Here is a 24,530-nt window from a genome sequence, read left to right on the forward strand (position 1 = left end):
CAGTGAAATAAAAGAGGACACAAACAAATGGAAGAACATACCATGCTCATGGATAGGAAGAATCAATATCGTGAAAATGGCCATACTGCCCAAGGTTATTTATAGATTCAATGCCATCCCCATCAAGCTACCAATGAGTTTCTTCACAGAATTGGAAAAAACTGCTTTAAAGTTCATATGGAACCAAAAAAGAGCCCGCATTGCCAAGACAATCCTAAGTCAAAAGGACAAAGCTGGAGGCGTCACGCTACCTGACTTCAAACTATACTACAAGGCCACAGTAACCAAAACAGCATGGTACTGGTACCAAAACAGAGATATAGACCAATGGAACAGAACAGAGCCCTCAGAAATAATACCACACATCTACAGCCATCTGATCTTTGACAAACCTGAGAGAAACAAGAAATGGGGAAAGGATTCCCTATTCAATAAATGGTGCTGGGAAAATGGCTAGCCATAAGTAGAAAGCTGAAACTGGATCCTTTCCTTACCCCTTATACGAAGATTAATTCAAGATGGATTAGAGACTTAAATGTTAGACCTAATACCATAAAAACCCTAGAAGAAAATCTAGTTAGTACCATTCAGGACATAGGCATGGGCAAGGACTTCATGTCTAAAACACCAAAAGCAATGGCAGCAAAAGCCAAAATTGACAAATGGGATCTAATTAAACTAAAGAGCTTCTGCACAGCAAAAGAAACTACCATCAGAGTGAACAGGCAACCTACAGAATGGGAGAAAATTTTTGCAACCTACTAATCTGACAAAGGCTAATATCCAGAATCTACAAAGAACTCAAACAAATATACAAGAAAAAACAAACAACCCCATCAAAAAGTGGGCAAAGGATATGAACAGACATTTCTCAAAAGAAGACATTCATACAGCCAACAGACACATGAAAAAATGCTCATCATCACTGGCCATCAGAGAAATGCAAATCAAAACCACAATGAGATACCATCTCACACCAGTTAGAATGGCAATCATTAAGAAGTCAGGAAACAACAGGTGTTGGAGAGGATGTGGAGAAATAGGAACACTTTTACACTGTTGGTGGGATTGTAAACTAGTTCAACCATTATGGAAAACAGTATGGCAATTCCTCAAGGATCTAGAACTAAATGTACCATATGACCCAGCCATCCCACTACTGGGTATATACCCAAAGGATTATAAATCATGCTGCTATAAAGACACATGCACACGTATGTTTATTGCGGCACTATTCACAATAGCAAAGACTTGAAATCAACCCAAATGTCCATCTGTGACAGACTGGATTAAGAAAATGTGGCACATATACACCATGGAATACTATGCAGCCATAAAAAAGGATGAGTTTGCGTCCTTTGTAGGGACATGGATGCAGCTGGAAACCATCATTCTTAGCAAACTATCACAAGAAGAGAAAACCAAACACCGCATGTTCTCACTCATAGGTGGAACTGAACAATGAGATCGCTTGGACTCGGGAAGGGGGACATCACACACTGGGGCCTATCATGGGGAGGGGGGAGGAGGGAGGGATTGCATTGGGGAGTTATACATGATATAAATGATGAATTGATGGGTGCTGACGAGTTGATGGGTGCAGCACACCAACATGACATAAGTATACATATGTAACAAACCTGCACGTTATGCACATGTACCCTAGAACTTAAAGTATAATAAAAAATAAAAAATAAAAAAATATATATAACTTTGAAAGTTATATTTTCAATAAATATATAATATTTACATATGTGTATATTATATATTTATTTATTTATTCAATTTTAAAAAGATAATCTCCAGTGAAAGTTTATAGTTTCTCTGAAAGTGACTTTGTGTAAATTTCTTATTAGGTTTATTTTAGGTATCTTATAGTTTATACCATTTTTGTGAATGGAATATTTTTCTATTACATTGGTGATATGGTTTGACTGTGTCCCCACCCAAATCTCATCTTGAATTGTAGCTCCCATAATTCCCATGTGTTGTGGGAGGGACCTAGTGGGAGATAATTGAATCATAGGAGTGGGTCTTTCTCATGCTATTCTTGCGATAGTGAATAAGTCTCAGGAAATCGGATGGTTTTAAAAAGGGGAGTTTCCCTACACAAGCTCTCTTCTCTTATCTGCTGCCATGTGAGACATGCCTTTCCTTTCACCTTCTGCCATGACTGTGAGGCTTCCCCAGCCATGTGGAACTGTAAGCCCATTAAACCTCTTTCTTTTGTAAATTGCCCAGTCTCAGGTATGTCTTTATCAGCTGCATGAAAACAGACTAATACAATTGGTATATGTTATATATTGGTATATATTATTGGTATATGTGAATATTATTGATTTTTTTCTGACCACCTTGTTGAATTCTTTTTAGTTCTACTATTTTGTCACTTGATTGTCTTAGATTATCTAGGTAGATTATCATATCTTTTGAAAATAACATATTTATCTCTTATCAGTCATTATCCTTCATTTATTTTTCTTGTCTTGTGATTCTTTTTATGAAATACAATATTTTGCACTCCTAGTTGCTGTAAAATTATAACCTTCTTGCTTAATTAACTCTTTTCCTTTGGGCAACAAGTCTTCTATTTGTTGAATTTATTGTTTCTCTCCAGTGGTCTTGTTGTTCCCCAAATATTTAGTGATTTATTGTTATTATTTCATGCTTGTCTTTATAATTGAAACTCTCTGTTATAATTCCATGATACCAGCTCAGTCTGCTTTGGAAGAAGTGTAGGAGATCTGACTTTAGCAGGTATTCTGTCTGCTCTCAGTAAAAAGAGAAGGGGTGGGTGGTGTTGGGAAGTGTCTTGGCAGCCCATTGTGTGGTGTGGGGAGTTCTCTATTCTTTCTAGCCACTGACAGATTCCTTGGACCTTGCCTTGTTTCTTCCATCCAAATATTCATTCCAGTTTCTTCTACCTGGAGACAAACACTCAGTTACTACTGCTGGACCCTAGGGTACTTCACCAGGTGAGGGTACAGGCAGGTTCTACTGTCTGTTTCTGATGCAGCAGCCCCAACTAATCAACCTGCCAGCACTCTTAGGTAAACCCTTGTTCCTGTATCTGGTGTAGCTTCCACCTGTTGTTGAGTGCTGTGCTGAGGGCATTCTGGGCTGTGATGCATCCTGTTGATCCATCTGATTTCCATCTTTCAGTTGTTGTAGTTTTCATGCTCCTGAAGGATTCTATTTCTTTTTTCCTCTTCATTGTAGTAATGGATTTATCTATGCTATACTTCTTTTCTCTTAACTTTATATTTTGGGGCAAAAAAGAAAAATCGTTGAACTCATTCTCAGTCTATCATTTTGAAACTGAAGTCCCATTTTTTCTATCATGTTGTCTGCCTCGTTTTTGTTTATTTGTAAGTGCTTTTTATATATTAAAGACATGAATATTTTGTCATATATATTGCAGTGTGTATTCTTTGCCCCTGAATTTTTTGAAGTTATAAACTTTTAAAGATAATTTTTATTGTATAGAAGTTCAAATTTGTACAAAATTGAAGAGAATAATATAATACATCCAGTGGCCAATATCATTTCACCAATGCTTCCATCCATTACCCTTTCCCTGATTATTCTGAAGTAAATCCCAAACATCATATCATCTCTAATTATTTCGGTATATGTCTCTAAGTGATAAAGACTCTTAAAACACATAACCACAATGCTGTTAGTATACCTCAAATTAGCAACAGTGCTTTAATATCATAGAATGAAATGATGAGCTTATGTATTTTTGTAGTTTTTCTTGTTAGATGAATGAGTTTTTAAGGATGAAACCTTAAAACTTCAATAACCACAATAAGCCCATAATCTAATTCTTTACTTAGTAGTACATTTAGATAAAGAAAACATCTATTTTTTATTGATTGCTGCCTAAAAGAAACTAAGAAAATTATCTTATTACAGTTTAATTCTTTACTTGTCACCACCCTTTTTTATTTCAACATTCAGATTCTGAATATGATGGAAGAAAATGACAAACTAGAAAATATTGCAAAATTAGACCAACAGGAATTTGGTCTAGATCTTGAGGAACTAGAAAGGCTTCATGATGAAAGTCAGGAAGAAGTGGCAAAGGTATGGAAAAGTATAATTTAAGCACCATAAAGTTATGATGAAAGAAGTAAAAAGATAACAGGAAAGGGAACTTTTTCATAATAATGTGAATATGACAAAACTTTTTCCAGTGTAATGTGAATAAAGCAAACGTAGTACATGTAAGTGTAATGAATCAGAGGGTCACTGAATTTGGGGGTTAGGAGCAGGGAACATCTAGGCCAGCCAGACATCTGACATTTGCTTCCCCTCCAAGACATTCCTGCCAGCCATATGTTTGAACATTTTTGGAAATCTTCTCAGCCACCTCATGCCAACTTTGGACGCTTCTGGTTTAGTAAGCCCTTTCTTCATTAGAGTGGAAATCTTTCTTCCTGTACTCACTGATCCTTCTACTCTTTGAGTACTTCCTGCTCTATGGCCCCTTGAGAGTGGTAGAGGATTAGGAATTTCCATGTTCCCTGTGGATCTTCTCCTGTCTAGGCTAATTATCCTAGCTCCTATGACCATCATGTATTATACTTTCAATAGCCTCGTCATGATCTTGCCCTTTTCCTCCAGGTTAATTATATTTGCATATTGTACCCACAGAAGAATTCAAATTATTTTCTGTCCAGTGTAGAGAAAAGCATAAACTGAAACCTCCATTCATACTATACTTCTATTAATTCAGCCTTTGTATTATTTTGTGGCAGTCACATCAAATTGTTTGCTCATATGGATTTTATTTTAAATAAAAGCCCTAAGTGTGTTTTACACAGGATATACTGAAGCTACCTCTTTCTCAACCTGCTAGTACAGGTTAATTTTTTGAATCTGCAAATATAAAAACACAGGAGAATGAAAGATAGCTGGATTCAAGGACAGTTAAGGTGGATTATAATAGATTAAACAACAACACCAAGAGGAGGTTGATTATTTGACTGATGCCTCTAGGAGGGAGGTTTCCACCGTGTGCCCCAGGACTTGGTCCTGATAAACATGTTTATTAATGACTGGGGTGAAGATATAGAAATGAGGAGATTTGTCAAATTAGTGAATGACATGAGACTGAGAAGTTGAGGAAATGTAGTGGATAACAATTAGGACAAGAGTATCTCAACAGACTGATTTAGTACAATAAAACTTACCTGGGATAATCATTCCTTCATTTATTCTGCAACATCTATTCATGTCCCAGGCACATTAATCTAGGTGCTGGGAATACAATAATGAAGACAGACACATTTCATGGGGCTAATGTACTGAAGAAGACCGGTCATAAACAAATCTCTACATAGTATATGATGGAAACAAACTGGATGCTGTGATAGATGTGGGAGATCTACTTCTGTGGTCAAAGAAAGCCACTTCAAAGGGCTGACATTTCAGTTGAGAACTAAAGGAAGAGAGACATCTGGCTGTGCAAAGATCTGGGGGGAGTGAATGTCAAGCACAGGGAGCAACAAGAGCAAAGGCCCACAGGCAGAAATGGCTTGCAGTATTCCAGGAACAGCACAGCCAGAAAGGCTGAAGCATGGTGGGTGGGAGAGAGCCTCATGGAATGAGGTAGGGAGGTAGGCAGAGGCTAGCGCCTGAAGACCTTGTATATTGTGGTAAAGAATTTGGCTTTTTTATTGATTGTGCTACAGGAAGCTATGAAAAATGTCCCATTTTCTTATCACAAGAGGTAGGCACCAATCTAGGAGCTTTTTGAATGTATTTATTTTGATTATCACAATTGAAAAAGGCAGGTGATAGTTTGCCCCACTTGAAAAAACTGAGGCATTAGATAGAGGCTTAGAGAGCTACAGCCACTTGGCTAAGATCAGAACCAGGAGGATCCTGGCTGTTCCTCCTTGGAGGCTCTTCCTCCTTGGCTCTGGCTTGGCTCAGGCTCAGAATGCCCCTGCTATTCTGCACCAGGTTCTCCCAGCCCAGTCATCTTGACCACTCAGCAATGTGTGTGGGTTCGGTGCCTGCCCCCTTCCTCACTGTATATTTGCTTCTCTCTCCAAGCTGTATATGACTACTTGACAGAGTGAACTTGCTTCCCTGGCCCACTGAACTATTTACCATTGCCAAACTCATCCTACCTCCCCCACTGCCACCCTGTGCCTCTGCCCCAGGTGCCCCTCCTTGCCACTTACCAAATTCATGCCCATCCCTCAAGAGTTCTCCTTGATCCTCTGAGACAGGATTTGGTGCAGAGAAAGGCCCTCCACATGCTAGTTTCCCTCATATTGTTTATTTTTTTTCTTGAGCTCTGTGCCTTTGAAGAGATATTAACACCAGATTAGGCACAATAGTGGTCCAGTAGAGAACAGTGTTAGCAGATGGCACCATAAACTCAGCTGTTTAGGAGCTTTCAGCATGTTTAGGATCAGAATACCAGTCCTTGGGAGGAGTTAGTGGCACCTGCCAGTCAAGGATGTGAATGAGAGACTAGGCTACTACCCTGCCCCGGCCAGGATCTCAATAATAGGAAAAAGACCAAAGCCCGATAATGACAACCTGGACACAGTATTAGGGACTGAGTTTGGAGGAGTTGATAAACAGCCTCAGCAGTGGAGAGAGGAGGGCCGAGTGGGCTGGGAATCAGGCAGGTCCTGACAACTGATATGCCAAGCCAGCTGTCTATTTAGAAAGAAATAATTTAAAACTATATTAGCTATTAACTTACTGGGTCAGAATAAAAAAGAAATGAATTGCAAATTAAAGTCATTTAATCAGACAATAAAATAAATAGAAATTCACAAGAAGTACTAAAAAAAGACATTTTAAATCTGCGAGATATTATTCTTAGCTAGTTTGCTAATAATTCTGCCAAAAAAATGAAGTGCACAGAGATCCTGAAAAGGATGCTAAGGACTAAAGATTGTTAGGTCTCACTTCCACACCAGGCCTTTCAGGAAACTGTATTGAAATACGAATACTTAATTATTTAAATAATAAGCAATGGGATTACGTAAGCAAGTAAAACTAACTGAAGTAACATGTTTTTAAGTGGAAAAAAACACAAATTGTATGATCCCCAAGAGTAGTAGAGGGTTCTTTTTTATTATGGACGTAAATAATAGAATAATTAAGTACAGTAAAGACCCCCAGACAGAGGTCACAAACGCACTTCAAATGTGTGTTGGCGAGATTTAAGCCAACATTTAAATATCTGGCAGTTTCACCTAAAAATATGAATTCCAGACCTCTCTAATAAAACAGGAAGACTTTGCTCAGTGGTTTTGCTTCACTGCTGTTCCAAGCAGCAGACTTTGTGCACATTAACCATGCAGCTCACCACCACAGTGCATCCATCCTCACACCCTACTTCACTTGTGTATGCAACCTGACCATCCTTAGAGGTACTGTGTGTCCTCAAGGAAGAGAATCCAAGTCTACAGACAAACTTCAGGAGATATTCTCAAAGGCAGAGATGTGTTTCCCGAAAGTGCATCTCCGTGCAAAGTGGCTCAAAGTGTTGGAGAAAGACAACCAAACTCAACCACTGAAAGTGCAGTTAATGAGTTTACAATGGAGATTATTATTTCTGAGGCCACGCTTTCATTTTTATCTTTTCCCTTTGTCTGCGTTCTTCAAGATGATAAAGGATGTAGAGATGCATAACCTAGCCAAGAGCTATTTGGCTGAACTTATCAAAGAAGAATGTTGGAATTCGATGGCTGTGAAAGGTCGAGCTCTTAAGGTAACAGATAGAACCCTAGGTACAAAACCTGATGAGAATTGTCATCGAAAGCTCAGGAAAGTTTTTAAAATAAATTTAAGAAAATTCAGGCGTAGCAAAGCACTGAGAGCATGACTTGCCCCTTCCTATACTGAATTTCACCTGGATATGTCCCTGTCTCTTGGGTCCTTCCCCCTGTGCTCAGTCCCCATGTGCTTCCCAGCCATCATTTCTGAAGATCCGTCTTAGCATTCTTTTCCTCCTTTCCTCTCAGACACCCTCTGCATCTGGGTCTTAATAGATGTCTGCTCACTCACATTTCACAGATTGAAATGTAGACGAAATCTGGTTCATGTTTCTGCCTGTGCCTGCCTTCCCATTTTCTAAGGAGCTGTTTCTCATTGAGATGCCCTCAAATAAAATTTCCCTGTTTGTGCAGGGTGACCAAAAGTCTCAGGTCATGTCTGTGATCCCAGAGTAACTGTTATCAGCATCCCTTTCACTTTCAAATATGCTCCAAAAGTGGACAATGAAGTATACGGCCACCCTACATTTTATGTGATTTGAGTTTTGCTCTAAAACAGGGTTCTCATGAGCCATACATTTTGGGCTGGATCATTTCTTGTTGTGGGGGCTGTTCTATGCCCTGTAGGATGTGTAGCAACATCTCTGGCCTCTATTTGGAGACAGTAGCATTGTTTGCCTCCACTAATTAGGATAAAAAATATTGCCACATGTCTTGGGGGAAAAGGATGGGGAAAGAAGGAGGGAGAAAAATTGCTCCTGGTTGAGAACTACTGACCTAAAAATCAGCCCTTCACAAAAGCACGGTATTTTATATGAAGTTTATACCAATACTCATGGAATACATTGTTTTATTTTTTAAAAGGTTTCCATTGACAATTTTACCCATGCATGATAACCTATGGGTTAATTTTAATCACAGAAAACATCCCCTACTCAACCCCAGAAATGCACAATTATTCTACAAATGAATTTATTTTGTCTTGCGTTTTTTTCCCCAAGTGTTTTCATATCCCCTGTGTGGTTGAAAACTTCCCGATGAAAGCACGCACGGTTGAAGAGCTGAAAGAGTTGGAAAGAGTTTTACAACAAAAGGAGATTGAAGCAGAGTGTCTCAAAGTACTATTTTAAATATATATGCATTTATATAAGTGATGTGCTTTATTTTAGAGTCTCCTTTGTTCAGATTTGAGTTGGGATATAATTTAAGTTTAGGTATTGTATGTATTTATATTTTTATTTCTTGTTAATTTGTAGAATATATTCTAATGACTATAGGAGCCTATATCCACACAATAAATCAAGGAACCTATATCTTATACAACACTGGCTAGCCCTCAAATATGAGGATATACCTTAAAAAATGAGATTTGGGGTTTTGCTCTTATCCTGCACAGAGGTTGTCTTCATCCACAGATATCCTTTTCATCCTCCCTTGTCACTAGGGATTGTTTTTAAGATAATTGATCAAGGATAAAGTAGAATTTGTTTTGATAGAATTATGGTTTTCCTAAATCCCACTTTTTAAACAATAATCTCTGTCAAACCACTAAAAAAAACACTGCCCTTCAGTGTAGTTTTGTTTTGGTCAGAGCTGTGCACCTACTCTTTTTCTGAAACAAAAAGAAGGCATGCTTAATTCTTCTTAACCTTCACCCACCAGTCCTTTGTGAACAGGTTTCTTTGTAAAATATAAAGAGAATATATGTTTCTTAATATTTAAGTACCAAAAAAGACTCAAAATATTTACAAGCAGGTGTCATACTGACAGAAAGATATAAATATTACACACCCTCAAGGACAATTTTTATTCCTTTGATTTATCCATCGTTTATCAGTTCTGAAGCTTTAATCTCTTCTGCAGCAGTTCTGGGATCTATTCATCACTTTGATTTCAGTTGTTGGCAAGACAATTCAACAAATTAAAATGATTGTTGAAATAATTAAGTTGTCACAAAATTTCCCTTTAGAGGATTCTTATTATTGCATAACTTCTGTGTCATTTTTTTCTACATTTAGCTACGGAAGGAAATTGTAGAGGCTCAGTCTGGAGTTATGTTGGTTAAAAAGCGTCATGAAGAGGATGATGAAGAAGAGGAAGAGGAAGACAAGACAGTAAAATGTAGCAATTTGCCCAATTACCTGCTTGGTAGTCTGAGTACTGATTTTGGGGTAGATACCTCTTTATTGTCAAGCCAATTGCAGCTTCATTCCAGAGAAGAGAAAATCAACCAAATTATATTACTGAAAGTGGGTGAATTCTTTTTATCCTCAAAAATCTCTAGAATACATTAGGTGGCTTTCAAGGCCTCATATTGAAAACTAACGCCAATCAAATGATGATTTAAAAATACATAGAGGAGGCTGGGTGCAGTGGCTCACGCCTGTAATCCCAGTACTTTGGGAGGCCGAGGCAGTTGGATCATGAGGTCAAGAGATCGAGACCGTCCTAGCTAATATGGTGAAACCCTGTCTCTACTAAACGTACAAAAATTAGCTGAGCATGGTGGTACGTGCCTGTAATCCCAGCTACTTGAGAGGCTAAGGCAGGAAAATTGCTCGAACTGGGGAGGCGGAGATGACAGTGAGCCAAGATCATGCCAGTGAGCTGGATCTGCACTCCAGCTTGGCGACAGAGCGAGACTTCGTCTCTAAATAAATAAAGAAATAAATAACAATACATAGAGGAATATACAGATACTGTCCATGTCCTTTAGACAGATCTTGTGTACAAGAGTTGCGTTCAATCATTTGGACTAGGTTACTGTAATACCAAGTTTTCTTTTTTTTTTTTTTTTTTTTTTTTTTTTTGAGACGGAGTCTCGCTCTGTCGCCCAGGCTGGAGTGCAGTGGCCGGATCTCAGCTCACTACAAGCTCCGCCTCCCGGTTCACGCCATTCTCCTGCCTCAGCCTCCCGAGTAGCTGGGACTACAGGCGCCCGCCACCTCGCCCGGCTAGTTTTTTTTTGTATTTTTTAGTAGAGACGGGGTTTCACCGTGTTAGCCAGGATGGTCTCGATCTCCTGACCTCGTGATCCGCCCGTCTCGGCCTCCCAAAGTGCTGGGATTACATGTAATACCAAGTTTTCTAAAGAGCATTCCACAACAGCTGACACCACAAACCATTCTGCTTTGAACATCAGTAAGCTCAAAGAGAAAAGAAAACACTAGAATTCCGTTTTCTCAGTATACCCAAATGTCAATGAGGATTTCCTTGTAAGATCAAGGTGTTATTGTTTATCTATCTGCTTAACCTGGAGAAAGACAATTTCCTCTAAATTTCTGTAAATTCTGGGGTTCAAGGATAAGGTGTGAGGTCCCTCTGGCTCTAAGCCCCTACTCCTTAACTTTCCACCAAACAGTCTCAGAATACGTCTATACATGTAGAAACCCTGACTGAAGGTTTTTGAAAATGCAGTGACTGAGACTGTGCCAACGAAGATAGTTTGAAATTGAATGCTGGCAATCCCTGTTCCTGAAAGCCCTCCAGCCACGTCTGCAATTTGAGTTCTAGTCTCCTGCCATGTTCTTAAGCTCTCTCTTCCTATCCTTTTCTTTTTCTGGTCTAACGCCTGAAATTTCTGTTCATTAACACTCAGGGCTATTTAGTTACCTCATTTGTTGCTCAGTTTTTGCCTTCAGGGTCTCACCTTCTTGCTGCTTTTAATTAAGGTGTTTGCCTACAAGGAGGTAGTTTCGGCCCAAGAGAAATTCTCGTGCTAGCTGTTAAGATCATTTTTTCACCCTGCTTTAATGGTTTCGTCTTCAGTAGGATAGACATATAGACTGAACTCCCATGATAACTCAAAGGCCACTTTGGGTTGACCCGTCAGCAGGAGTGGGGGCAATCCAGTTGGTCCCACTGGCACCTTAGGAATTGCATACTCCAGTTGGCTAGCGCAGCTGTCTTTCCTACCTGAGAATGATGTGTTCGTATAGAAGAAGAGTATTGTGTGTGGTGTGATTCTCTGGCAGGCTCTCCAAATACTTCGTACAAACTATCTCTTCTTTTCCACATCTACCCCAACCCAGGTTCCAAAGAAAAGACATGTGCCAACTTAAATCCTGTATATTGCTTTGTAGATATTTTATAGTGGATTTTGTACCAAAGTAGAGAGAATAGCCCAATGAGCCGCTAAGTACCCATCACCCACTTCAGCATTTGTCAACTTGCACATGGAGTTACAATTTACATTTCAGGAAGTAGGTTATGGTCTAACAATTATGTGGTAGCCTTAATCCTACCCATACTTGGATGCCACTGTAGATTGAGCCAAGAAATGACTTAATATAAGTAGTATTCTAGAAAGATTCATTTTACCATCTTAAAATATAATTTGTGGAATGATTTTAGAGGGAAAGTATAATTGTGGGATCGTGTTACCAGTAAAGACATAGTAAGTGATGTGTTTTCAGTAACATGTTAATATTTCAGGATATCATTTACAAGGTAAAAACTGCTTTCAATAATGAGTTTGATGCTGCATATAAACAAAAAGAGTTTGAAATTACACGCGTGAAGGAAAGAAATGTTCGAATTCGAGAAATTATTGTTGATCTGGAATTGGAAGAAGCAGTCTGGCAACCAGAATTTGAAGACTGTGAGAAGCCAGAGAGAACGCTTGTTGTGCAAGATGAGGAGGTACTGGCTAGCTGTGTTCTCCCTTCCCTTCTTTCTCAGAAGACTTTCCCCAGCTCCTATTTGTTCACCTTGGTTACTCTATGGGAAGTGATTATACTGAGTAGCACTCTCAGTTGCAGATAACAGAAAGAGGTGATAGAGCCTCAGCAATAATGAGAATTTCTTTTACGAATCCTATGGAGTCCAGGGAAGATTTGGACACTGAGCCCAGGAAGAAGCAGAAACCAAAAACTGGAGCCTCGTGGGAGGTCCAGAAACCTTCTTTCTTCATCTCTTAGTTCACATCACTCTGCATTTCTACTTCCTCTGGCAATTTCTACTTTATATCTCCTCCACGTAAGAAAGTAGCTGGTCTGAATTAGAATCTCTTAGTCCCAATTCCCAGTTCATTTGGGAAGGGGCTCCTTGGCCCAGCTTGGGTCCAGTGCCTGTACCCAGAGTGGTTGGGTCACATTGCGGGAATGAGGCCAGTGGAGCTCCAGTAGTGATCTAGGTCATTCAGGCAGTGTGGATCCCACAGAAAGGGGTTCTCCGGACAGCCTTCTTTAAAGATTTTGGCACAGAGGCAGTTGAAAATAAATGCCTAAAGAAAAAAATTAAAATCTGACAATATTTCATTTTTTAAAAGTAAAAAAAAAAAATGCTAAAGAATACTCAAAGAATTTTTCTCACATAAAACCAACTTGACTCCTGGGGGCAAAAGATAATAGTAGTGTTTAGAAGTAATAGAAAATATTTTTACAGTCTCTGCTGAATGCTGGCTGGATTGAAGTGAATTTATCATTGTAAGTCCTTATAAAGTAGGTACTTGATATTACTTCCATTTTACAGATGAGGAAAGTGAGACACAGAGAGTTTGAGTAATTTGACCAGTTACAAAGCTAGTAAGTGTCAACTGTAAGGCAAACCATCATGCCTTACAGTTCATCCTCTTAACCTGTGCACTCTGCTGTATTTGTTTAAGCAGGTCGTTTTTCCTAAACCAGACTTTCACTATGTGACCTAAAACTCTGGAGCAAGATGACAGCAGGAACCTCACTCTGCTGCTCTCTGGAGGGCCCTGCTTGGGGCAGTCACTTTGTACCTGCTTCTCCTTGGGCTGTAATCCATCCTACATTTAGGAGAGTGCTCTTGCTGCAAGCCAAACTTACTATGTCCCTTCTCTGCCTCACCCCTTGCAGTGGCTGCTCACTTCACTTAGGATAAAGCCTACAAGCCTCCTCCTAAATGCCCACCCCCACCCCCTTTCTTGCCCAACTGCTCTCCCACCTGGCTCCATTCTGGTCACAATTTCATTCATACAGTCCCTTGAATGCCCCAAGTTCTCAACCTCTTAGGACCCCTATCCTTCAGAATTTGGCTTAGATGGCACTGCTTTGAGCCCCGCTCCGACCCCTCCTTAATCTATCAGGTTCCCTGTTATAATCTTTTCAGTGGTGGGCACAAGCTTTGAGAGTTAATAGAGAAGTAAAGATCTATTTTTCCAACTCTCTCATTTTAGACCTCATCTTATTCCAAAACAGAAAATTGGGTGCAAAGTCTGCAGAGTCCCTTTAATCCCCTTAGTATCTTCTAGCCTCCTCCCAGTATGTGGAAGGAAAGTTTAGTTTGAATTTTGTAAGAATAATAGCAGGAAATGACATTTTCTCTTTCAGATTACAGCCCACAAACACATTATGCCGTGGCACAAAGCCAGAGAAGAATTGATTGTGAATCGTGAAACGGAGCACTGGCTTCTGATACAGGCATGCAGCTTTGCTTACACAGGACCTAAGACCGTCTTTGCTTTAGGGATACTGCTTCCTAGTTTGGTTTAATAACCCATCAACACATTTGTCATGGTCAGAGGTCACTTGAATCTCAGTTGGTCTCTTTCCCCTTTCTCTCCTCGAGGCACTTTCCCCAATCCCAAATGCAGTTATTCTAATGTTGGGTGGGAGGCTGCCTCTGGAGCCACTGGAATGTCAGGTCTCTGTCTCAGCATTCCTCTCTGATTCTGGCTCTTTCCCAGGGTGCCAATACAAGACTCCGAGCTCTGATGGACATGATGGGAGGAGTTCTGGAAGTCAAGAAGGAAGATATTTTGAGAATGGTGATATTTCTGTTCATCCTTATGGAAGGTGGAATGGGATGGAAAGAGCTACTTAAGTTTTACCACTTTTGTCCTATATAAACCTGGGTTTTAGAAGTTCTCCAGTAACAAATATTATACAACCTCCATAGTACCTTGTAAACCTACCACATTAGGGCCTGTCATGGTGGCTTATGCCTGTAATCCCAGCACTTGAGGAGGCAAAGTGAGGAGGCCCGGAGTTCAAGGCAGGAGGCCAGGAGTTCAAGGCTACAGTGAGCTGTGATCACACCACTGTACTCCAGCCTGGAAGATAGAGCAAGACCCTGTCTCAGAAAACCAAAAACGTACCACATTAGACAGATAATAAATTTGAAAATGCAGGTTTGCCCTCCAATCTGACAAGACACAAACAAATCAATAAAAATAAGTAACTACAGTGGTTTTGGTCTCTACTGAAGGCAGAAATACTGCTTCATTGGTAATTGTCCAGATATACCAGGAAACATTTCCTTTGATACCTGACATAGGTGTCCCTGGAGCTCGGGGGTAGTTCTCACTATAAAGATCCCAACACACCCCTCTGAGTCTGTCACCTAAGAGTCCAGGTATATCCTGCCCTGCTCACCTTCACCTAAGCCACAGAAAAATTGTTGTAAAATTTTAAAATACCTTTTGCCCAAGATATCAGGTCGTTGTCCTTGCCAATGTGAAGGACTGTACCCTTTTAAAGGGCTCTTTTTAAAAAAACTCTGAGCTTTTACTGTACTACTGCATTTATGTTTAAGCTGAAATATATGCTTTTCTTCATATCCTCAGGTGATTCCTCAACCTGCTTTCATGGCAAAACCTGATGCTGTGTGGACTGAAGAAGAAAGAAAACAATTCAAAGATTATGAGAAAAAAGTAAAGGAGTTAAATGAAGAAAGAGATAAATATAGAAAGGTCAGAAGAGCAAAGAATTAATACAACCTACCATATCCAGAGTGCTATTTAAATATCTTTTCAAATGTTTTCTATTTTCTCATATCTTTAATAGCTTAAGGATAGTGTTTCAGCTTAAATTCTCAAGAGAATTTGGAGAAGTAGGTGGAGATAAATTTAAGGAGTTAAAACAATTTTAAAGCAAAGAAACATATAGCAATAGTTTTTTTAAAAGCTCTTATTGATTTCAGCATTTCCCATGTCATTACCATTCATTTGGCCCTTCATTCATTCTTCAGGTGTTCAATGAACACCTAATACAACATGTTCAAGTCACAGCAAGGTATTGCTCTGTGTTATGTACATTTATTTGAATTCAGTAATACTTTTGCTTGATTTGTTCTCCATCTCGAGAAAAGGGTTTGAAGAACAAATGGCACAATCAATGCAGTACATTATTTACAACTCAAATTCAAGGTTTTTACAGTGCAGTTCTGCTACTTTTATCCCCATGCATCGGAAGGAAACACTGTCACATTAAAATTGCTCACAATTACAGTAGAGATATAAAAGATGATGATGTGCAGTCAAGTAAATAATATTTATTATTCTGTGAAGGAAGTAAAGTCCTACCATCATTCAAAGTGGGACAACTTGCCCGCTTGCTAGTGACTATAGCTCATGAAGAGCTTCTTTGAGTCTGTTGTGAACCTGTCTACATTTTTATTCACTGCAGCCCTGTAGGGTCCCTTATATTTTAACCTAAAATGGTTCTTACTCAAAGCCAAAATCAGTAATACTGAAAGAAGTAAAGATTTCAAAGAGTTAGGGAGTATAGATGCCTAAGGAATAAAGACTGGTGACCTATCAACGACATTTACTCCACAGTTTTGTGTTGTAAGATAGTTCACTTCCTGCACCCTCACATCCCTGCACCTTCTTCGTACTCACCTGCTGAAACCCCAGCCTTGATTAAATCCGGTACTCTGCCTTCTCTGCACCTACACCCATGAAGTGGCTAAAGAAAAACTACTGACTGGGTTTACTCAAAATTATGACCTTAATCTCAATTGGGTCCTTAGAGCTGCTCTGCAATGCTACCCCATTTTTCCCCTAGCCACGTGCTCTCACACTTGAATGCAAGTCTGCATCACCTGGCAGATTTGTTAAAAATGCAGGTTCTAATTTTATTGTTGCTCTGGGAAAATGGAAGGACGCTGAGATTTTGCACTCCAAACAGGCTATTGCTGGCCAGTGGACCCTACTTTTAGTGGCAGGATCCTAGAGTACCATTTCACACCCATTGCTCATCTCCCAAACTTTCAACACCTGATGCCCTCAACTCACTCTCACCTTATTTTCTGTTTTACTAAGAGAAGAGAGGCAACTCAAAGTGATTCCCCTTACTCCTCTACTGCTGCATCCACCTGCCACCTGCACTGAATCCGTAGTGTCTGCCTTTCTGCTTCTTATGGGTGAAATGGCCTTGCATCCACCTAAGCCTGGTCCTCTCCTGGTGCACTAGCCGCCATCCCATCTCACCTACTCCATGTCATTACTCATCAATTTACCCTCTTCTTTCCTGCATCATCAATTTTTCCCACCCTGTGGATTTTCCCCATCAGTGTAGACACATGCTATAATTGTATACATCTCTCATCTTATTAAAAAAAAAAAAAAAAACTTCCTGGAAGGAAATGCTAGAGTTCTTTCTACTGTTCTTGTGATATTTGGGTCAGTGTAAATTTATTTCAAAACAAAAAGTAAAAAGAAGAAACCCAACTCATTTGACCTCTCTTTCCCCCTGGATCACTCGATGTCTCTGCTCTCCTTTACGGCAAAACTCAAAAAAATCTGTGTGGATGGTTTTCAGTTTCTCTCTCTCAATTAAAAAACTTGTATTGTGGAAAATGTCAAATATGTATAAAAATAGAACAGTATAATGACTCCTTTGTCCAGCTTCCACAATTATCTACTCACGGCCACTCTTAATTCATTTTATACCTCCACTTACTTCCCTAACGTTGGATTTTTTTTTTCACCAATTTTTATTTTAGAATTATTCAAATGTATATAAATGTTACATGAATAGTACCATCTATATACCATATATTTGTATCAATAGCATATATATTATATATATGTTATTTTATATATACCTGTGCACAGCAGTTTTTTATATTGCCACATTTGTTCTCTTTTTCTCCTGAATAGAGATAAATCACAGATATCATGATATTCCTAAATAATACAGCATAAACCTCTTAAGAACAAAAATATTCTTCTACATAACCACAGTAAAATTATCATACAAAATAAGCTTAACATTAATATGATTATCTAATTAAGTCCATATTCAGATTACCCTGTTGTCCAAGTAATGTGCTTCATAGCTTTTTTTGTTGCTGTTTATCTAAAAATCTAATCAATTTCACTTAGTTTTTAATGTTCTTTTAGTCTCCTTTAATCCAGAACAGTTCTACAACTTTGTGTTTGTGTTCCATGACATTGACATTTTTTAAAAATTGAAGCTGATTTTTTTTTTTTTTTTTTTTGAGACGGAGTCTCGCTCTGTCGCCCAGGCTGGAGTGCAGTGGCCGGATCTCAGCTCACTGCAAGCTCCGCTTCCTGGGTTTACGCCATTCTCCTGCCTCAGCCTCCCGAGTAGCTGGGACTACAGGCGCCTGCCACCTCGCCCGGCTAGTTTTTTGTATTTTTTATTAGAGACGGGGTTTCACCGTGTTAGCCAGGATGGTCTCGATCTCCTGACCTCGTGATCCGCCCGTCTCGGCCTCCCAAAGTGCTGGGATTACAGGCTTGAGCCACCGCGCCCGGCCGAAGCTGATTTTTTTGTGGAATGTCCTCCAAGTTGAATTTGATTGTTTCCTAATGATTAGATTGAGGTGCAATAATATTTCTGACAATCATACTAAGTAGATGATGCTGTGTCTGTGGTGCATCGTATCAGGAGGCTCCTGATTTCAGTCAGTCCCACTATGGTAACATTAAGTATGATCACTAGAAAGAAGGTTTCTCCAGATTTTTTTATTATAGAAGTTCTCTTTCTCCTTCGTGTGTAATAACTCATCTGTGGGGGGTGATATTTTGAATCTGACTCTCTGTTCATTCTGTCTGTTGGCATCCATTGATGATCCTTGCCTGAATCAATTATGACTATAGTGATTGCAAGATGGTGCCTTTCTAGTTTTTATCATTTATTTTATATTTACTAGTTAGTATTCTTCTGCAAAGAAGAACTTTTCCTCTGCCCTACCAGAGGCATACTCTAACTTAATGTGTTTTAATCCATGACTATCATTATTATTTCTGTTTTTCAAAGTGTTTGGAGCTTCTTCAAGTTGTTATCTGTGTCCTTTTCTTGTGTCTTCATCAGTTTTTGAGCACTTTCTCCCTTTCTAACACAACAAGATGTTCTAGGCACCTAGAATCAGCTATTTTTCTTTTTAGAGAATCCTGGATTCCTTTTACTGGGAATTGGTATTTAGAGACCAAGATCTGGGTACTAAATGTGCTCTTTGCTATAGGGGTTAGGAGTCATTCTCTCTCTCTCTCTTTCTGTCTCTCTCTCTCTCTCTCTCTCACACACACACACACATACACACACATCCAGTTAGCTCCAATTCCAACTCAGTTCCAATTCAACAGCACAGGGTTCTTTTCTCTTTCCTTCGTTAAATATGTAGGTCTCCTTTTTTCAGTGAAAACTCTAGTTCCCAAAATATAAATATACTTACTGATTTGCTCAGTCCTACAATGTGTGTAAAATACCTCTATCAAAAATGCTGTCCCATCTACTGCCTATGTTTTTTTCACCAAACTGTCTCTGCTTCTTCCCAGAGATTCCAGCTGGGCTGGAGGCTGAGCCCCTTTGGTAACAACGTTTAAGGGAACATGAGCACAATGCATAATGTCCTTAAAAGCGTGTTGTGATGTGCACATTTTGTAATTACCTTTTTTGTTGTTTTATAGCAACCATATGTAAAACATTCCAAATACTTCTACAGCTCTGCAATCTAATCCCTTTGTCACTTTTGGAAGGTGACTTTTCATCTTAATGCACGTTGCCTTCTCTGTAGAGGAAGGAAAAAGGTATGGGCCAGCCTTACTGAGAACTAAACAGACTCCAGGTAAAGAAAGACTCCCCGGTGGGAAACCACATTGTTCTCTACAAAGTATCAGCCAAACCAGAAAGGTGATTCCAGGAGGGGTTAGCCAAACAGCAGCAACAACAAAAAGGTGCAGTTCAGGTTTTCAACTTTAAGATATCTTTGGACAATGTTATTTTTACTTGTTTTATTTTTTTCATTAGAAGTGACCAAAATTAAGATAGTGAGACCTCTGAGACCAGATTTTTGTCCCATCCCTATCCCCTTCCGAGTTGCTCACAGGATGGATCATGTGCCCCTTATGTTGAGGGGATCACTTAACTGCTCTCCTGCCTCCTTTAAAGAAAGAAATAAGATTATGTTTTTGCCACCGATTTAGCCATATAAACCCCATCTCCTTGCCCTTTTCTGGGTTTCGAGCTGCTGTCTCTAAAGTGCCATATCATTGTGCTTGGTTTCAGTCGGTGCTGGAGAAATTTTGAACAGGTTATGTACAAGACCTTTTAAATGTTATATTATTTTGGAACTTTGCTTCTTTGGGTTTGTGGCATCTGGGCTACCCTGCTTGGCTGTGAGGGCTCTCTACAGTCTGTGGGCTGGCAGTTTGCTGATCGTTTCAAGAGTCTTTCCCTACTAAATCCCCACTTTTTGGTAAGGTTTTTGTGTAAGGTCTGTTAGGTTTACATCCTGAAGCTTATTGGCTTAAAATGTACTCTTATTTGATATAGTCTTTTTGGGGCCAGTTGGGAGAAAGAGAAACCAATAGTGCAACCATTTTGATACTGAATATTAACAGGTATCTTTTTGGAAATAAAGAACCAGTCCCTCCAAACAAACAAACAAAACAAATACTATAGCAATTTTCAGATTTCCTAGTAGCTCTTTTTTGTTCTTAAACTATATCCCACTAAGAATACACCAACATATTATGCTGAGAATTACTTTGACCAATCCTTTTTTTCCCCTTTCTGTGAGGATAACATTACCAGTTTGATATACAGTTGACTTCTTTAAGCAGTGGGGAAGAGGCTGGTGTGTCTTCTGATTTTATGATTTTTCTTTTGTTTCTACATGACCCCCTAATTTCCACCTCTTCCTTCTTTCCCTTTACTCCTGAGTCTCTACAGGGTACTTCCCTCTTTCGAGTTGCCCTTTTCTCCCCAAAGCAGTACCCTGAGACCACAGCTCTGCCCTTTTAAGTCCCTTATTTTTTATTTCAAAGTAGCTGCTTTTCTGACATCTCTACAGCTACCACTCTAATGCAAACTACTGTTACCTTTCCCAGGATTTATTGCCTTAGTTCCTCTGCCCCCTGCCTCCTCCCCCAATCCCTATATCCCATCTCATTTCATCTCCTGTCATTCTTTCCCTCATTAACTGTTCCAGTTCCACTGATTTCCTTACTGTTCCTCAGATACCCAGCAAACTCTTGACTCAAACACCCATAGCTCATTCTCGCTGCAGGTCCTTGACACACTGTATCCTTGGCCTGGAGCGCTCTTCCCCCATTTAGCTACATGACTGGCATTCTCACGACTTTGAGATCTCTACTCAATTGTCACCTCATCTTCCTATGATGGTGGAAATCCCTGCTTCTCCTCAATCCTGCCCTGTGTCCCTTTTTCCCTGACTTATGGTTCTCCATAATACTTACCACCACCTGGCTGAGTTCATTTTTACCTGTTTACTTATTATCAGTCTTCTCTACTAGAATACAGTATGAGGGAGGAGAAATGGTCTTTGTTCAATATTATATTCCCAGTTTTTAGAACTATCCTCCATCCATCATAAGCACTTAAGGAAGATTTATTGAATGAATAAATGAATTTGTTGATACCTATTATGTGCCAGTCACTCTTCTGAGTACTGGGGATTCATAGATTAAAGGATACATCCTTTACCTTCACCAGCCTGGTCAGCGAAAACAATACCTTCTTAAATGGCAGGCCGTTTCTTTTGTTGTCGTTGTTGTTTCAGAGCTGGGAGAAATTCTAGGTGTGATGGATTTCTGCACAGTTCATATAAACCTCCTACTTGGTCTTTCACTTTGCATCTCATTTCTCAGCATCTGATGCAGATATTTTTAGGCAAAATTAGACTTTTCTAGGAATGTTTGAAGAAAAATGACATTCATGTTTTTTACAAATATATTCCTTGAGTGCCCACTATGGGCTTAGTACAATGGCAGGTCCTGAGGGATGTGCATGAATAAGACAGACACAGCCTCTCCTCCCCCACCCCCTTCACAATGACCATTATGTGGAGTGGAGACGGTTATATAGTAACTGTGCATTCGCAAGATAATTATTTAACTGCAATGTGATAAATTAGAAGGGCAAGTTCAGGGTGCCATCAATGATGGTGAACACAGGCACTGACTTAGATCAGCCACTGGTACCCACCAGATCCCCTTTGCAGGCTGCTGTGCCCATCCCCTCACTGCTATGAGTGTTCCTGATAGAGGCTTACACCTGAGACCTTCTCTGGAATGTTGTTGCCCTTGGATGATCAAGGGAGCCTCCTTGTCCAGAGACATCCCCAAGTTTACACCATTGCCCTCACCCAGGGCAGCCAGTGACCTGCTGATAGAGCCCAAGGGGAAGGGGGTACAAAACCCCAGCCTCTTCACCCCAAAATGAGACAGTTCAGCAGAGTCCCTTTCATTTCTACCAACCCTGGGAATCAGGCCAAGGCTGGGCTTCATTGCTCAGCTCCTGCCTCTTGCCTGCCCTGTTTCCCTCACCCACTTACAGGTGTCTCCTAAAGAGCGCCCCATCCAGAAATCATGTGCCCTGGAATCTTGTTTCAGGCCTTGCTTCTGAGACTTAAGACAGGGCCCAAGGAACTCTTCCTTGAGAACATGGCATTTATGCTTGCACTGGAAAAGTGAGAATGACTGAAGAGGCCGAAGAGTGGGAAATGAAGCATAGGCAGACGGAAGAGCATGTGAGAAGGACCTGCAATGGGAAGAATTTGGGGCATTTGAAGAAGAAATGGCAAAGGACCATTTTACGTTACAAAAACATTCTTTCGGACCAGAGACCCTCAAAAGGCCCAGAATCTCAATGTTTTTAAAGAAGGTTGGATCTAAGACATATAGACAATCTGGCCTCAGCCAGCTGGGTCTGTGGCCATTTGCCATATGCTGATGTTTTCATCATCTAGGAACAGGTGAACTTGATAAAGGGCCACCAGGAGGACACAATCTGTGGGACTTTTCCATGCCTATGAGATAGTGACATAAATTATTATTAGCAAATGACACTGAGATGTGTTTTTTTCATATTTGTTTGTTTTATTTTCATATCTCCTCACTGTTAGGTAACTTAATTTGGATGGTCTTTCTCCTGGCATCATATGCCTCTATTATTTTTGCTAAACCTCTTTCTCCATTATCCTCCCAGAATCAGTTACTTTCCTTATTAATCTGGCGTAGAGAGAACTTGGCTTTTTAAACTGGTGTATATTTAAACTATTTATTACCATCATAGTAATAATTAATTTGAATAAGAATTATCAATGGATGCTAAAGCTGGTAGATAAAAGTGCAATGAGAAACAAGATATTTACATAGTCTGAAAGTATCTTTCCACAAATTAATAAATTACAAATGGAAAAACTAACTTTACAATAGAGAAAGTGGCAAACACTACTTAACCAAGTGATCCAAGTTAACATCGCCAATAATGAAGCAAACCAACATCATGTATCTCCTGATGAGGTAGACACAGAAGGACATAACATAACTTATGTAGTCTTCCTGCTAAAAATGTGTAACCTGGGTGTACAATTGAGAAAACATCAGACAAACCTAAACTAAATGACATTCTACAAAATAAGTGGCCTGTCCTCAAGTGTCTGCAAATTATTCTCAAATGGTTCAGAAAAGTGTAGGAAAGAAAGTAGATAGGTAGGGGGCAGGGAGTGGGTGGGAGAGAGAGAGAGAAAAGTGATAAAGCAAATAGGGTAGAATGTCTACAGTTGGTGACTTTGAAAAAGGTATATGGGAATTCTTTGTACTATTCTTGCAACTTTTCTATAAGTTTGAAGTTATACAAAATAAAAAGTTACAAACAAATGTAAGGATTAAAATGATTTATACCAATATACCTCTTTTTTACATGTTTTTTACTTTGTATTTTTTTATTTTTAATTTTGCGGGTACAAAGTAGGTGTATATATTTGTGGGCTACATGAGATGTTTTGATACAGGCATGCAATGTGAAATAATCACAACATGGAGAATGGGGTATCCATCCTCACAAGCTTTTATCCTTTGGGTTAGAAACAATCCAGTTATACTCTTTTAGTTATTTTTTAATGTTAAGTGATTGTTGACTATAGTCACCCTGTTGTGCAATCAAAATTATACCTCATATTTTAATATTGTTCTCTTTAAAAGCATAAATTTATAGCTTTTCACTTATGTCCTGATGGAATTTTTTTAAAAGAGAGGGCAAGGGAACATTTTCCTTTTGATATAGAACTGTCTGGAGAGACAAAACATACAGAAAACAAGAGAGTACAAATATATAAATATACATATATGTATATTGACTTCTTGTTTCCTTAAAATAGAAATAATGCCGTGAAAATGACCAGTCCTTGAAAAAAATAATTTTTTTTTTTTTTTTGAGACGGAGTCTCGCTCTGTCGCCCAGGCTGGAGTGCAGTGGCCGGATCTCAGCTCACTGCAAGCTCCGCCTTCCGGGTTCAAGCCATTCTCCTGCCTCAGCTTCCCAAGTAGCTGGGACTACAGGCGCCCGCCACGTCGCCCGGCTAGTTTTTTGGAAAAAAATAAAAATTTTTAGGACTAAATCATGTGTCTGGAGATTGCTGTGCTATATAAAGAGTGAGGATTTTCTGGAAAGATTTGCTGCAATTGGCTTTCCTATCCTACTTCTGCCTGTATCATTAGCCATGATCAGTAATTTTAAGCTTTTTTCCCCATGGTAATCTTTTCTAAGCAAAAATCTCAACACACAGTATATTAAACAGATCCAAGTGGGACCATCT

At 39.5% G+C, this 24,530-nt stretch overlaps 1 protein-coding gene across 5 annotated transcripts in view; it reads left to right on the forward strand.

The window, feature by feature from the left end:
- CFAP43 (cilia and flagella associated protein 43) overlaps positions 1-24,530 on the forward strand; it is a 115,249-nt gene that overhangs the window by 64,688 nt on the left and 26,031 nt on the right. For all 5 annotated transcript variants that reach the window (XM_033183582.1, XM_033183596.1, XM_033183573.1 and 2 more), the window contains 8 exons: positions 3,964-4,089; positions 7,643-7,747; positions 8,753-8,869; positions 9,770-10,000; positions 12,186-12,392; positions 14,048-14,137; positions 14,404-14,484; positions 15,283-15,408. In XM_033183582.1, the coding sequence (XP_033039473.1) occupies positions 3,964-4,089; positions 7,643-7,747; positions 8,753-8,869; positions 9,770-10,000; positions 12,186-12,392; positions 14,048-14,137; positions 14,404-14,484; positions 15,283-15,408 (1,083 nt within the window). The remainder of the gene's footprint in view (positions 1-3,963; positions 4,090-7,642; positions 7,748-8,752; positions 8,870-9,769; positions 10,001-12,185; positions 12,393-14,047; positions 14,138-14,403; positions 14,485-15,282; positions 15,409-24,530) is intronic.

This window comes from Trachypithecus francoisi, unplaced genomic scaffold (genome assembly GCF_009764315.1).
Source record: "Trachypithecus francoisi isolate TF-2019V2 unplaced genomic scaffold, Tfra_2.0 Contig01579, whole genome shotgun sequence".
Lineage (NCBI taxonomy): Eukaryota > Metazoa > Chordata > Mammalia > Primates > Cercopithecidae > Trachypithecus > Trachypithecus francoisi.